Source organism: Lontra canadensis, unplaced genomic scaffold (genome assembly GCF_010015895.1).
Source record: "Lontra canadensis isolate GAN:19392208 unplaced genomic scaffold, GSC_riverotter_1.0 scaffold49, whole genome shotgun sequence".
Classification (NCBI taxonomy): domain Eukaryota; kingdom Metazoa; phylum Chordata; class Mammalia; order Carnivora; family Mustelidae; genus Lontra; species Lontra canadensis.
Window position 1 is genome coordinate 8,050,450 of NW_022631043.1, and position 16,106 is coordinate 8,066,555.

A 16,106-nucleotide genomic window follows, 5' to 3' on the forward strand; every position below is an offset into this window, starting at 1 on the left:
GGTATCGGGAAACCATCACTGGGCCACGAATGCAGAGCTGAATGATGCTCTCCTCTCAACTTGGCTGCTAACCAGGGGAAGGTCTTGCCCACATCATTCCCCCTCTCTGACACGGACTCCTGAGTCCCTGCCCACCCCAATGCCCTGCCTGCCCCACCCTTGCCTTCTGGAAGAGCCTGGCCCATGGCTGATGTCACCTGACTTTATGTCCCTGTAGCATTTACTTCTTTCTCACTACCTTGAATTCCCTCTTCTTTTTTCCTTCCAGCGTTAAAACAAAAATGCCTCCAGAATATCTGTCAGTCAGTGTGAGACCTTGAAAAACAGATGGGACCTGATGATACACTGGACAAGGGCTCTTCACCCTGGTCCCTGGCCCAAATTGGCTGTCTTTGCAGAATTCACCAGACTCCAGCCAGATCATCAATCAACCAAAAGAGGTTCTTTTTGGAACTTGCATTTATTTCTCTCCTCGAATCCTGGGAAGGTGGAAGACCAAGTATCCGAGGCTGCACTGAGACCTAAATCCGTGTTTAAGGAACCCCCAGGATGCTTGCAGCAATCCTGAGACTGGAGAGATGGGACGAGGGGTGTCGCACTAGCAGGAGCAAACTGGTCCAGGCTCCGGGACTCTGACACAGTACCCAAAGTGACTTAAACTTGGGATTTTAGGAAGACAGCAAGATAAATAAGGAAAAGTGAACTCATACTGTGGAGAGATTCACATATGATTTCTATATACCATTGACTCACACTCAGTTATGTACAACTAATCAGACTTGCTGATTATAGGATCCAGATAGTGTCCCAAGCCCTCTGAGTAGGAGGTGATGAGAACCTTTCCTCATAAGAAGTGTAGAGAGTTGTGGGTTTTTTGTTGTTGATGTCTTGACTTGAATCCTTATCTGTGGATCCCACTGTATATGGGGGTCTCCGAGAGCATGCTCTAGCTCAGTGATTCTCTAATAGGACTTATGGAACTCCAAACAGCTGTCACACTCACATTTACTGCTTATTACAGCAAAGGGACAGAGATTAAAGTTGGCAAAGGTAAAAGGGGCAGAGGGCAGGGCCTGGGAGCACCTGGGCACCAGCTTCTGGCTGTCCTCTCTAGTGAGGCTGCAGGGACAGCACTGAGTTCTTCCAGCAATGACACATGGCAATACATATGAAGTATTGTCAACCAGAAAGGTTCACCCAAGTCGTGGAGTCCACAGTTTTAACTGGGGATCGGCCTGTAGGCATAAAGTGCCCACATAGCTGACTTCAGTTACTCAGTCTCCAGGCTCTCCAAAGGAGAAGTCTCCAGAGGGCTCCAGAGGTCACAGCGACATGGCGTGACCCAAGGCCCCCGCTATAAATCACATTTTTAACTTAGAGACTAAGTCTGGCATGGCCCAAAGCTCCAGCTGGAAAGACACTCTTGTAGGGCAGGAGACTCCAAGGGTTCAGAGGTTAGCCCCTAGGAGCTGTTCAAGGACTAGACTTTTCTTTGGCAGATGTAGGACTCAAACACCCGAGTCCTGCTGAGTCAACCCTTGTCTGCACACCCATAGGCGAAGGTGTCCCCTTTAGTCAATTCAGGTCCTTTCTAACCTCATCCGAGTCTCCAGCTGCTCCAGCACCCCTGTGAATGCCAAGTCTTCCTGCAGAGCATTTCTGAGCAGGCTTGCTATTTTCATGGCCATGGACAGACCCCCAGTTCCTCACTGCTGTGTCTGGAGGTCTGGCTCCACTTTCTTACATTAGTAGGCTGCCCGGCCATCAGTTTTCCACCTTTGTGATCTATGCCTGCCCCGGGTGAGAAAATTCACTTTCTGTTTACAGTCCAAGTTGAACCAATTTCTCCCCATTGGAAGACACTTGAGGGCCCTTGGTCTGACTCCCTGTGAACAACAAAACTCTTGGAAAGGTAGACCTTGAACTTTGGAGAGAGAAGCCACTAGACACTTCCCTCTCTGATCACACACAGATTTATTTTTCATCTCCAGAATACTCCAGAAACCCTCAAAGTTATGCAACTGTCAAGCTCAGGAATGCCTATTGTCATGACGCTTAGGGTCTGCAGAAGGCCCTCTAGTCTGCAAAGCTGAGCAGGACCCAGTAAATCCACTAGGACAAAGAGACCCATATATGGATAGGAATCAAGAAAACAGCACCATTCGTCAAGTATGGGTTAATCTAACTAGACCTTCTCTAATGGATAATGTTGATATTAATGAAGGATCTTTGGCAAGAAAAGATCCCAGACATCCCTCAAAGAGTAGTTTATCATCAGGGAAGGGGAACAAATGACTTGGTCCCAACATCCTGGCTAGTCACTTGTGGGGAAAGCCTTAGGGATAATGGCTGAGCATGGCTAACTTTGAAAAGGCCACGTGAGGAGGACCTCAGAGGCCCATGGAGGGGTCTGACCTTGCCGCAAAGACAAAGGTTCAGAGGTCCACACAAGACCAGTTTTCTAGGGTCACACCATCTGTCATAACAGCAGTAGCAGCAGGACGAAAACAAGACCCAGGAGTAATGTGACCAGAGCCTGGAGTTCACGGTCTGCTGGAGGTCAAAGGGAGGTTTGACCCCTCCTGAGCTTAATAAGTCCCTATTTGGGGTGTACTTAGGGCAATGATGAGGCCTCAGGGGATGCTGCCACACTAGAGTTCTTGGTGATTTGAGCATATGTGGCCATCAGGGGTTCCCTGAGGAGATAAAAATGATGGGGAAGTTACTGCGTGCCTGCTGGTGGAAGAGACTGCATTTACACGTGTAACCTCACCAAACAGTAGGCAAAAGCACAGGTGCATTCCTGTCTGTTTCATTCATGCCCAAAATGCAAGCCAAAGGAGCAGGAGCAAGGGAAGTGGGAAGGAAGGAGAGAGGAGGGAGGAAGGGGAGACAGGAATTTTGGCACTGAGCCATCTAGCCTGTTGACCTATCAGTTTAGAGATGAGAGTTCTCCTGTGCTGGTGGGTGAAGACTGGGGCGGCGTACCTTAGCTCGTCATCCATGCTCATAAGACACTGAACAATAACTAATGACCCATAAACAAAGCTTCCATGCACAAGGGCAACTAATTATTTGCAGAAGCCTTCTGGTGGATTCTGTAAAGCCTCAGGTCCCCCAGATTTAATGGTCAGATGAGCCCCTGTGTTCCCGCAGGTGGGTGGGAGGTGAACCATTCCGAGGGCTCGCAGCCAGGCAACCCTGTCAGCCACAAATGATCCCATCACGGTGAGCTCGGACAAACGCCCCCACCTCGGCACCAGCTGTCCTGACTGCCATAAGTGTAGGATTAGCAGATCAGCTGCGGTGGTGTAGCTGTAGGGGTTAGAGGGACACAATCCCATAAAAACACAAAAAAACTCAGATGTTTGCTCTCATTCTTAAGATCTGGAAAAGAAACCTGAAATTCTGGAGGATCTAGGATCACAAGCCCCTCCAAGCACTGGCTCGCCTTGTTCACACAGTCCCACTGGGGTCATCCATGATGACCCATCCATGTGCATCCCATGAAATGCACATGGGAGCCAAGCCTGAGCAGCAACAGGTCAGCATCCCATGCTAATGAGTGGGCAGGGCTAGCACCTGACCCTCGCATGTCTGATTATAAAGCCCCGTCTCACCCCACCCTACAGCTGGGGCAGGAAACCCCTGAAGGAAAGAGGCATCGAATTCCCAGGCCTGAGGTCAGGAACATATAAGAAGGACACCCAAGAGATCCTCTTGGGGAAGAATTAACTAGAGCAGACAAAGCCAGCCCTTCTCCTTGTGGGAGAGCCCATTCGACTTTCATCGGTCTTTCATCCCCCAGAGTTCCCCTGATGACCCCGAGACACAATCCCTGGGCCTCCAGGCCTTTGAGATGAGGTGGGGAACAGGGGAGCCATTGTTCTCTGATTAGAGCCTGGGTCTCCTCTGAGGAGCAAGTTGGGCCTCTTAATAGGGAGCCTCACCTGCTCCAAGCCATCGCATTAGGATGTCCTCCTCCCCCTCAGAGGCCTCCCACCTGCCAATCTGCACAAAAGGCCATCCTCTCCATGTGAGAAGGGGGAGGGGGATCACATGACTAAGGGTCTTCCCTTGGGGTATAAAGGACGCAGTCACCGTCTTGTTCAAAGCTGAACATCGTTCATCCACCTGCTTCGGAGTGGGACTTTCACGGTAGGCACCCCCTTCCTCCTGATGGGTAGGGAGTCAAAGAGTGCAGGAGGGAGGGAGGGAGGGAGGAATGAGGGAAGGAAGCTACCGATGGCAGAAGGGGGGGGGTAGGTTGTGCTCTCGGGATGCCTGAGACCTGGATGCTAACTCGTCCAGGATGGAGCTAGAAACCAAATGCACTCTGCCCTTATACGAATTGAGGAGATGTGATGCCAGAGAAACATCACCTGCTCAATGTACCGGGGGAAAAAAATCCACTACATCACATCAGTGAGGGTCCTGCAATCCTGTGTGAGCCGCTGTCTCTCTCTGGGGTACCTAGTGTGAAAATATGGTAATCATCAGTTATGGGCCAGTTTGCCTGAGCTTAGTACACAGCAGGCACGGTGCCCCCTTTAACCCTCATGATACCATGATGAAAAACCACCATCTAGGCATTTTGCTGCCCAGAAAAATGAGTTCCAGTACCCTGGCTCAGGGCACTCAGTATGTAAAAGCCAGAGCCTTCCCCCCATCCTCATCCCCGGCCTGTCCGCTAGAAAACCTTTGCTCTTAGATGCTTCCCACACTGCATCAGGATGCATGAGTCATGCATCAGGAGACAGTTGGATGAGCCAGGACCCCAGATAGTGCCTGCAGATCAAGGCAAGGTGCAGGGAGCCCTCATTCCCACAAGGACAGTCAGGTTCACTGTCAGCCCCAGAGGCCTCCTTGGGTAAAGTAAGAAGAGGTGGTCCTTCCTCTAGGTGCACACAGCCCCACACCCAAGGGCACCTGGCTTGGCCAATAAATGGCTGCTGGACTTCAGCAGGGGCCCGGTGCCCTCCCACCTGGAGACCGTGGTGTGCATGTCCCGGATTCGGGTCTTCCTCACCAGTGTGCGGTGCTGATCCTGTGCTGTCACCTCTGGCTGTCACCCAGATCTCCCTCTCTTGTTTCTTAGCTAGGGACTGTCAACTGCAGCGTCACACCACATCCCGGCCGGTAGCCGGACACTCTGAGGGGCCTCCTGAGCAACCATTACCTAAAATCATGACAGTTGTACAGTGAATGCCGCCTAGGCTGCTTGTTGGGGGTTTAACGCTCCGGTTGGCGGTTTCTGGTGGGTATCATACGTGGTTCGGAGACTTACGATGAACCAGACGGCTCAGTTTGAACGCTGCATCTGGGGCTGCCGTGGCCTTCCTGGACCTCTCCGAGCCTCGGTCCCCCATGCGGAAAGTGAGACATGTGCCAGGAAGAGCCCTGGCGAGCCAGTCCAAGGCATAAGCTGACAAAAAGAATAACTCCATAAATGTCAGGCAGTGTTTAAAGGAAGAATGTCTTGGAGTGTATAACTCACTTTGCTTTTAAGTGTGGTAAAATATACGTACTACAAAATTTAGCATTTGGACGATTTTTAAGTGTGTGGCTCTGTAGCGTTACGTGTGTTTATGTGTTGTCACCTTGATCATCATCCATCTCCAGAACCGTCTCATCTTCCCAGCCGAACCTCTGTCCCCGTTCAGCAATGACCCTGTCCTCCTCCCTGCCCACCCCCCGGAGCTTGCTTTAAAAAAATACATCAGAGCTGAGTCACGATTTCGTCTGTAATAAGGTCACTTTTGCTCATTTGCCTTCTAATAAATACACACTTGAAAATCCAATCAACATATTTGCAGTTCCCACGAGCGTCACCCTCAGCCTGTCTTCTAGGCCCGTCAGGACAACCTGGGGGCTGCCTCCCTGAAGGGAGTGTTGCAGGAGCAAAGGAACAGCATCCACTGCACAAAACTGACCACCCTCCTTCATTTCATCAGACAGGGGCTTCCACTCAAATGGGGAACGGGGGCCTTTATTGCAACGGCTGCTGCTTCTGGAGCCTTTACTGTGCGCCAAACGCAGTGGCTGTAGTTATGAGTGTTTCTGAGCCACTTCTCCCCATCACACACTGTCTCCAGTGCCCTGGGTGGAGGAGCTCGTTCCATCCCCACAGTGGCCTTGGAAGCAGTACTGTTCTCATAATGAGCTCTGGACATTTGGGAAGTGGGACACTCGAACCATAAATGGCCAGTCTCTAAGGCTCAGTGAACTCACCTGTTAAATGAGTTTGAGCACGATGGGTCCCAGCGCCTTCTCAGAGGTCAGGCATCCTAGCATTCTCCCATGGTATGCTGGCGACAATAGCAAATCAGACTTAGTGAGTGCACGGGTGACACGGGTCTGACTTCAGTGGGTGTGACCTTCTGGAATGCCTTCAGCCACCAGCCCACGGAGTTGCCACGGCAGCCACCCTGAATCTGGAGATGTCCCAGAGCTCACCCTGCATTTTCAGTCTGGTTTTGTGGCCTTGGTCACAAGTCATTCAGATCCAAATCTCTGCAAAAGAATCAGAGAGCCCGTCTAACCGTTAACGTTAACTGCTTAGGAATGTATGTGGCTACCAAAAGTTGAAGCAGAGCAGCACACCCACCCGATGATAGCCAGAGTACAAGGAGATGACTGAGCCAAGCCCAAATCCCCGAGAACTCACGTTCTGCCCTTGTTCAACAAACATTTACTTTATGGCCACCAGAGTCTGGGCTAGGCCCTGGGGAAGGTTCACACAGCAATGATTCCACAACCTACAGATGTCTTCTCCTCTGGGACACCTTCCCCAATATCAATCCCTGCCCACAAGTTACAGTGGCCCACCATGACCCTGGGGACATTTGCTGGGGCACCAGAACACGGGGCAGACTTTGCCTCTGGCAAAACAAACTGCAGAAAGTGCTCCTTCCTCCAGGCTAATGCAGCCCTGCAGAGGGCAAGCTTGGGAGTTGAGCACCGGTTGCATTTCAACCCATATGGGCCCCCCGGTGCAACACCTTTGCACAGTGGACAACATGTACAACCCTATCCGGCAGCCAAGTGTGCCAACCAGGGTAGCATGATCATTCTGTATTACCACTCACACTTCGTTCTGAAAACCTCCTTTACAGCAGAATATGCACAAGTCAGCCACCCATCTGACAGTCTTTATGGAGTTATATTTCCCGGGGAGCTAAGATTATTCTAACATCTCTCTGGTCTTTAATGTTTTTCCTTCCCTGTTAAATACATGGTTGACCTGCTTGAGTGCATTAAGTGCCTTCCGAAGTTAAATATTTGCTGAGCTGCTCAGATCGCTGGGCAGTGACGATTGGAAGGTGGTAGGTCCTTGAACCCTGGCCCTTGCCCCGCACCCCGCCCCGGAAAGAATTACCTCTGGAATACTGAGACTGCAACCAAGTATTCAAATTGCTCTGAAACTTCAGGAAGGGAAGGAAGATGGAGCCCTGGCGGAAAAGCATTTTGCTAGCAGGCGGCGCCACCATGCGGTCACCAAATTTATTCCTAGGTCAAGTGATGGCATGAAGGCTCCAAGTCAAACCTCTAAGGGTATATATTCTAAACACTGCTTATGGCCCAGTGTATAGGGTTTTTTACATCTCAGTCTACAAGTCAAACTATAGCACTCGTTCAGCCTCCCTTCCCCATTAGTCTGTGAACAACTCACAGATAAGGAATATTTTTTTCCCTCGCTTTGCATTCCCGGATCCTTGCAATGTGCCTGATACACAATAAATTACCACCGGGAAAAGGAATAACAAAATGAGACCAGATCTGTGTCCTCATGGGGTGCCTGGTTAAGTTTCCGCCTTACAGATGGATGGACTGAATCTCAGAGAAAGAATGTGATCTCCTGAATGTCATTGGTTACCACTGGTGAGTGGCAAAGCTGGGACAGAAACCCTTTCAGGGCTTCTTCCTGTATCTGCACCGCACGGCGGGACAAAGAGCTCCTGGTGGTTCTTATTTCCCGGATCTCTACAAACATCCTCATCATATTCCGCTGACTTCTCTCCCAGGAGGCCGACCCAGCCAATGCCTTGGCTCCCAACCTCTGCCCCTCCCACTATGTTTGTGCTTCTCCTCCTAAGTATGCTGACAGCCCTGCATGGTGGTGAGTAAAGGCATTTTATATGGAATTTCCGGCTTGGCCTATAATTAATATGAACAGTGGGGAGGATTGTCAAATGTCATCTGATTTGCTTATTACTACTTTTATCCCCTTGCCTAGGAGTGATGGAAATCAAACAGTAATGGTAAGCTACGGATTTAGCTCAGCTGTTGCTTTGAGCACCCTATCCAGGGCATGAAGTGTGGGGTGGACGATGAGGTGGAGATCCAACGAGAGCTAAAGGCACTAAAGGCACCACTGGGTGGCCAGTTGGCAGCCATCCCTCTCCCTGATAGTGCATCCCCTCTTCTCTTTGCCCATGGACCACTGTTCTGTGTTCGCTGGTTTCCTCGGAGTGAGGGCGTCAGCCTTCTTGACATGCAGCTGCTCCCTTTCCCCTATGTCTGGTGTGTCTGTTGGAGAGGCAAACACTTCTACCCCACATTGTAGGGTCCCCGCCCCACCAAAGCCTGAGGACACCTGAGCAATCTCCTTGGCAGCCAGGGTAGTCATTTCAAGTTTGCATGGAGTTGTGTCTACAAATCTGAGACTTCTGGCTCCTTATTTTCTTTTTTGTGGACACATTGGTGCAAGTCTCAAACACCCCAACTCACTTCTTTCCTTCCTACAACTGCTCAGGCTCCATTGTGACTGATATCACTCCTTTATCCAGACATTTTCTCTTTCCCTCCTCCTGTTCGGGTCAGCTCTGGGCCAACACGCTGAGCCTCCCTCTCTGTGGTTCCCTCCTAAGCTCAATAGTGAGAGTGAGCCACAATGAATCCACCAATATTGTCGACAATTTATTGGGACCATGACCCAAGTTAGTGGATTTGCAGAGGTTTCCATGTTCCCCAGAATCTTGTGAGCAGAAATGATAGCACTTCCCAGAAGATGCAAGTCTTTTCCTTCAGGTCCCAGTCCTTCCAAACACCATCCCAGACCTTCCCTGCTGGACAGGTGGACAGCCACTTCCAGAAGGTGCTGGCTTTCTGTTGATTATTGAGTTTCTTCAAGGATGGCTTTTTTCCCTTATTAAAACCATTTTGTCATGATGTGGGTTCTCAGGGATGGTGCCGCCAGCACTGATGTGCCGGGGCCCAATCAAATTCCTACTATGGTCTTGACTCTCACCCCCCAAAGCCCATTCTTCTAATTTTTCAAACTTACTCTCTTTTTTAACTGACCCTTTCCTTTTCCAAAACAATAAATTTCCTTTTGATCAAAATTACCCCTTCAACACCCACCAGACACCTTTTACACATATCTGTAAGTGCTTTATTTCTCTATAAGATTGAGGCAATGGTCTCCTGTTATTATAAATGGTCACAAGCATTTATGCATCTGTCCTGGCAGGTTTTATTCTCAGACACAAGCAGCGAGAGTCCAAAATTTATAGCCAAGAAAGTTTAGGTGCAAACATACGCATGTCCATGTGGATTTAAATGTGCCATACCTGCAGCTCCAACTTTGCAGGTCTGAGTGTGTGACCCCCACAGAGAAAACACTGCCCACCCAACGAATGCACCACGTCTTGATCCAGGCACCATAGGCGGAAAGGGCTGTTTCTGAGGCAATGAGATTAGGAAGGGGGAGAGATCTGTTGCTGTGCCAGCAAAGACGGGGCATCCATGCTCTCTGTGGGGTCTGAGGAGCCCTTGGCAAGGACACCAGGGAGGAATCCATCAGAAGAGTCCCTTGTACCCCAGGAAGAGGTCCACTGAGGATTACCTGCTGAGACACTGGCTGAGAGCCAGTGCAAACCCTGCCTGGGGCTTCAGAGCCCCCCACCTACAAAACTGGGTCTCTGCTGGACACCTTCTTGCAGCTGTGCCCCAGGGCTATCTGACTCCTATTTCAAGGCAAGGTTTTGGGTGTGTTGACAATGTGGAGCATCTCTGTGCCCTACCAGGCCTCTCCGTGGGGTGTCTCTTGGTCCCTGTGGCAGGAATGGGAGCGACCTCTATGTTTGCCTCCTCACATACACCCAGGCTGCCCTCCCTCCTGTCTTCACTGAGACCTGGCTCATGACTTCAAAAGGCAGTCATTGCCCAGTGGGATGGTGGTCAGGTCTGTGTTAGGAGAGGGAAATCCCCTTCTACCTATACCACATGCTTCCTTCATCGGAGAGCTCTGTACCAACCCACATCACACAGCAAAATTTGTTCTCACTCTCCATGGTTCTCTGCATGTCGATCTTCCAGAATCTCTGGGAATAGGGGCTGGGTAAAGGTAGGTTTTGTGTATCTCTGGTTGATCTTCTGGGTAGAACACTTCACACTATGAAATACCACTCATAACCACCAATAGACCTTATCTTTCCACAACCTCAAGAGGACATCTCCTAATTTCACTTAAACTTTACAAGGCTGGGACTCTGATTCTAGTGGGCCATCACTCATTGGCTGATAAATTGACCATTTGATGGCATGGTTCAATCACTGAGTGCTCATTAAAGCTCTCAATAAAGAGCTATCTACTGAAGTGTGCTTTAATGTGTCAGTGGGCTGAGCCTCAATACGTTCCTAATGTAGTGGGGGAAATGGTCACATGAATAGATCATTCCAACATGGGGTCATAAGTGCACTGAGAGAAGGATGCCTGTGCGTTACGGAAGCCATGGAAGGACTCCTTACCCCAGCCTGTGTTGCAGTTCCAGTAGAGCTTCTTGAACTTTGCATGGAATCCAAAAACATAAGTCAGTAACGCAAAAGGGAGCAGGTCCCCCAGGCTCAGGACATGGCACAAGCCAAGCCAGGTTGGCAAGAAGTAATTTAGTGTCTGAAAAATGATAATCATCTTAGAAGCATGAGGTTCAAAGAGGGAAATGGTTTGGCAGAGCTAGGCAGGGCAAATGGAGGGTAGCCTTAGGTGCTGGGGCAGAAGCAGCTAGATCTTCCTCCAAGGGTCTTGCCTTTACTGCAACAGCAGAATGTGCCCCACAGCACTGGGCACAGCACTGGGTTTGAGGGGCTGTCTGCAAAACTAAGCCTGGAACAGGACGAATGCTAGCTCCCTTCCCTAGCGCAGCACTCCTACAAAGCCAGAACTCTCTCATCCCCACAGAATTCTCACCCACTCCCACTGCCACCCCTCTGGAGCCAACTCAGTCCTCTGGGATCAGCCATTTCAAATCCAGGGCACTACTTTCATTGCTAATGAAATGTGTGGGTGTCAACACCCTGAAAGTACTATGGGTGGGGGTAGGGGACACACATCCTTGTTAGCTGCTTCCCAGTGAGCAGACCATCTCTACCTACCAGGACGCCAAGGAGATACCAAAGAAGTAATCACCATGGACCAGGCGATATTTCACAATTGCTGCTTAAGTGGGCAGTGGATATTCTTAGCTGTTGGCTGATATGCTAATTAAATCATTCCTGAGGCCAAGTATGGAACGCACCAGTGAAATTACAGGGACTCTGTGATGGGGCTTACCTGGAGCTGAAGGAAGTCCTGGGTCTCCCCACCTTCTGAGCATCGGCAGGGCACTTCCCTGTGCACCCCAGGGCTCTTGGGCTGGAGGGAATGCCCCAGTGGGACCATCCCTCCGTGTTTAATGGTGAGAAATCTGGACCACCAGAGAGGCTGCTCCCAGCCACAGCCACCGAGCACATCCAGCTGGGAGGGAGGCCGGTGCTGGGTGGACTTTTTCATGAGGAAGGGCTGGGGTGCGGTGCCCAGGAGGGCGCTGCCTCCCCCTCCAACCTGGCCCAGGAGGGCCTGACAGCAGAGGTCCTGGGGGCTGCCTGGACCCAGGGCGAGCCCACAGGGTTTGTAGGTTGGAAGAGTGCTCTCCTGCAGACAAGCACCTGCTGAAATCGTCTGTGTCCCCGAGATAAGTCCATGGTGATGAGGAGGAGGTGGGTGAGGAAGTGAAGTCTGGACAGTGCAAACCACTTGTTAGTGTGGCGGGGAAGGAGACAGTGAGTGGAAGTGGTATAATGGTCATAATAATGATGAATGGACTAGGGTAACATTCGCGAGTTCACGGCACACCTGTCAAGGCTACTTAATCCACTCTTAGATGCTTCTTTGATCCAATGATGACAGATTTTTTTTTAAGATTTTATTTATTTATTTGAGAGAATGATTGAGAGAGAGAGAGTGAGAGAGCGAGAGAGAGCATGCACACATGAGCAGGGTGAGGGGCAGAGGGAGAGGGAGAAGCCGACTCCCTAGTGAGCAGGGAGCTCTACAACAGTCTGGATCCCAGGACCCTGGGACCAAGACCTGAGCAGAAGGCAGCCGCTCAACCCACCGAGCCATGCAGGCGCCCCCATGTGGTCAGATGTTGCAGGCTCAGGTTCATCTACCATCGCACCATCGTGGAAAAATGCAGGGTAGGGGGCTGCGTCTCAGCATTCGTAGACCCCTACCAGCCATTGCTCATTTTGCACGCTGATAGTGTGAGAAATGTGAAATTGTGAGAAAGCCCTGTCCTCGATGATAAGCTCCCTGGGGGCGGGCGGCCTCTCCTTGCCCACACCATTCTTTCAAGACATTCCAATCAAACATGTGATCTAAATTAAATTGGTGTGCTTCCTATGCAACAACAGCTTCAAGAGGAGTCCCCAAACTTCTCCATCCTCCACCAGAAGGCTACTCTTAAGGCCAACCCATTTGAAATACTGAGGCCACCTTATTTTCATCAGAGACCCAGCACACAGCAGGTCCTAGAAAAATATACATAGAATTGAATTTACCTGCATCCCCTCGCCTCCTGACTGCTCCAAGTAGCAGTGCTCCTGCTAACCCTTCTCTCCTCCTTGATCATAGGGGGCCACCCTTTGGACACCCCACACCTTCCAGGGGAGCTGCCTGCGGGACTCTCAAAAAATATCAGTAAGGATTCTTTGAACGTTTCTTAGGTGACCTCATGGGGTAGAAACTTGTCTAGGATACTGGCAGGGAGAATGACCCCTTCTAAATACAGCACTCACTGCTGGGGCTCTTGTAGGCAAAGGCATTCAAATAAAACTCCAAAGCGTCCCCCTCCACTGTCCCCCCTGTGCCTACCCATCCCTGCTCTGTCCTCTGAGACAAAGTATTACAACTTCCATCAAAACACGAAGGTCAGCTGAAAGGGGAACAGGGGATGGAAGTAAATGGGCTGGTTGTGAGGGTTAGATGGTCACAGTATTTCAGCTTCAAATTGAGCTATGAGCCTCCTAGAAGGCAAGACGAAAAGAGAAAGACAATATACTCCTGGGCTCTACTGATAAGAAAGGAGGAGCCATAATTTTTCCTTTGGGAAGGGGAGGTTTTCCTGGTGATAAACTGTAGAGATTTCTCAGGTGGGTTCCTAGCTGGGTACTGCTAAAGACCATGATGGATAGTGAACCCGCGGGTCGTGTTAGCCCTGAATTTAGGGTTCATTTCCTACCTTGCAGAGAGGCAGGCTGAGTCAACCAAGTCTTTGTGCATGAACTCAATGCAAGCAAAGTGATCAGTCTCACCCAGACTCAAATGACCCTCTGAGCTCTCTCAAAATGCCATCGGCCCCGTGGGAAGTGTAACGCCCAGGCCAAAGAGAACTTCTAGTAGATGTTAAGACTCACAGGTCACACTTGGCACTTGGAAGGATCAAAGCCAGGAAGCCCTGGGTGCCATCAGGCCATGCCTGTCATTCCTTTTCAACAAGAGTGGCCGTGGGGGTGATCCACACATCTCCCTGCCCCCAGATAGCAGCTCCGGGATAAGGGAATGGGGCTCCCATGGGGCAGCCACAGGACCCACCCTGGCCTAGAAGCTTGTCTCTATTGGAACTAGTATATCTAGTAACAGTTTCATAGGCATGATTTCTGGGATGCCCAGAAAAGACACATTTCATTTGCAAGAGTTATCACACTAAGGGAGCCCCCAGACAATGACTTCCTGCCAGGTGTTTATAGTTCGCCCATGGTCCCTGCCAAGGCCAGACACACCTTACCATCCGGGGTCCTTTGTAGCACTGAGCAATGTTGCCTGGTAACACAGTTCCGGGCTCATCTTCTCAGGTCTCCATGGTAACCTGTGTTACCAGAAAGTTAGTCCAAGGTCAAATCTATCCTTAGAGAAAGGATACTCTTCACAGGGGTGGGGCAGAGCAAGGAATCAGGGCAGGGGGGAGGGGAGAAACCACAGCTCTCTGATTTGTTTTCTCTACCTTCCACTTAGATATCACATCCTTCCCTGGGGTGTTTAAAAATGTGGAAAGTGTGGCTGCCATTTTTGGTAAGTTAAATACTAAAGTGCTTCTATTCACCTGGTGTCAGGGCATGGGGTGAGCGTGGGAAATCTAAGCAAACTACTAGGGCCTTGGGCTCCCCTGCTCCCACCACCCCAGCAAATTCTGAGCTGTGGGATCCAGGTCTGACGAGAGGAGTGGTGTCTTTTATTGCAGGGTGAGTAACCCAGCTGCCAAGCACCTTCATAGTCCTGACTTCCTTGGTCCCGACCACACCACAACCTGACTGGGAAGGGAAAGGTACCCCTGTTGCACAGCAGAGGTCACAAGAGGGCAGCTCCCCGCTGTGCCCAGACCTTCCAGACCCTCTTAGTCCCTTCCACCAAAGTTGTTGGATTTTTTTCTGCCCAACTACTACAGATACATGATAAAATATACATACATAAAACCTAAGAATGCCAAAGAGTGTCAAGTATTCCATTTCTCAATTATGTATCGATCATGTGACCAGCGATTGCCAGGCACCATGATGGGTCCCATCATTGCTTTCCAGAAGTGGCCCCCAAGTAAGGCTGCCACAGGATTGACAGGAGCAAGGAGTGCCGAGCTGTTGTTGGATTAGACAGTGCTGGCCAGAGGTCACTAAGTGCAGGTGCCCCATACGTTTTTGAATGAAAATGCATATTTGTATAAACACACACATACACGCACACACACACACACACACACACACCCCTTAGAGTGACTTTTTCCTTCAGTACAGAATAATTTCTTTGTTTTTCTGATTACGCTATATGGAAATAAAACACAGGAAAGGAAGTTTGAATGGAGTAGGAAAAACTAGAACAGTCTGACTGAAACTAGTCTTTGCAAACCAGTCCTTGACCTCTCCAGGTTCCCCCACATGTGACCCCGTGCATTAGAATCAAAGCTGTGGGGTCACCCCGTTAGCACTTAACAGTCCTCTAACAGTCCTCCAGTCAGAAAGGCCTAGAAGGGGGAGGGTGAGCATGCAGCTTAAAGTAAAAAACAAAAACAGAAAGCAAACAGGAAATCATTCTCTTGCCAGTTTTGTTTGCAAGAGCATTCTTGTTTAGGGCAAATCATTACCACTGGTTGATTCTTCAGGCAGATCACTGACCTGCAGTTTCCTTATCTGTGAAATGGAAGTGACCAAAGAGCACCTGCTTGCAGGATTACATAAAGTCTATGGGGTGGTGGGCCAAGTGAATGTTTTCTAAAACATGACTCATTAACAATCTTAACCATTGTGCTATTTTAAGCACATAGCTCAGTTTCTGCCACACAGTAGGAGGTCCAAATTACTAATGTCTGTATCCCTTCTCTGCCTGCAGGGGGTTATAGTTCCCAGTGCTGGGACTGTATCGTTTGGGATCCATTCCACAGACTCATAGGGACTTAACAGACATTTAATTATCTCACAGAAGCTGAAAGCACCAGGATTGGTGCAGTAATTCAATGCAGGTATCAGGGACCCAAGGGGGCTCATTCTTTCCTCACTGCTATAGCTAAGCCTGCTGGCTTTTCAACGTTAGACTCGGGGCCTCGTGGTGGCAAAGTGGTTGCTGCAGTCCCAGCCAGTATATCCTTACCCATATTTAAGGAAGGAGAAAGGGGTAGCTCAGAAGGATCTCTTTACATGCCATTATTGTTTATTATGAAAGAAATAATTCCCAAAAGCCTCTAACAGACTTCCCCTTAAGTTGACACAGATCTGGGTCACATGCTCAGTAACAGGCCACTCACTGTCATGGAAGCTGGGATTAGCGTGACCAGCTGAGAATGAGCATGTGTCAAACA

General features: G+C 49.9%; 2 protein-coding genes across 2 annotated transcripts in view; both read left to right on the top strand.

Annotated features, from left to right (window-relative positions):
* Window positions 1–312, top strand: part of HHLA1 (HERV-H LTR-associating 1) — a 31,754-nt gene extending 31,442 nt beyond the window's left edge. The window contains exon 17 of the mRNA XM_032873438.1: window positions 269–312. Coding sequence (XP_032729329.1) covers window positions 269–312 — 44 coding nt within the window. The remainder of the gene's footprint in view (window positions 1–268) is intronic.
* Window positions 313–8,040: 7,728 nt separating this feature from the next.
* The window catches only part of OC90 (otoconin 90), a 29,894-nt gene continuing 21,828 nt past the window's right edge, over window positions 8,041–16,106 (top strand). Inside the window, exons 1-3 of the mRNA XM_032873439.1 lie at window positions 8,041–8,119; window positions 12,896–12,961; window positions 14,276–14,332. Of these exons, the coding sequence (XP_032729330.1) occupies window positions 8,041–8,119; window positions 12,896–12,961; window positions 14,276–14,332 (202 nt within the window). The remainder of the gene's footprint in view (window positions 8,120–12,895; window positions 12,962–14,275; window positions 14,333–16,106) is intronic.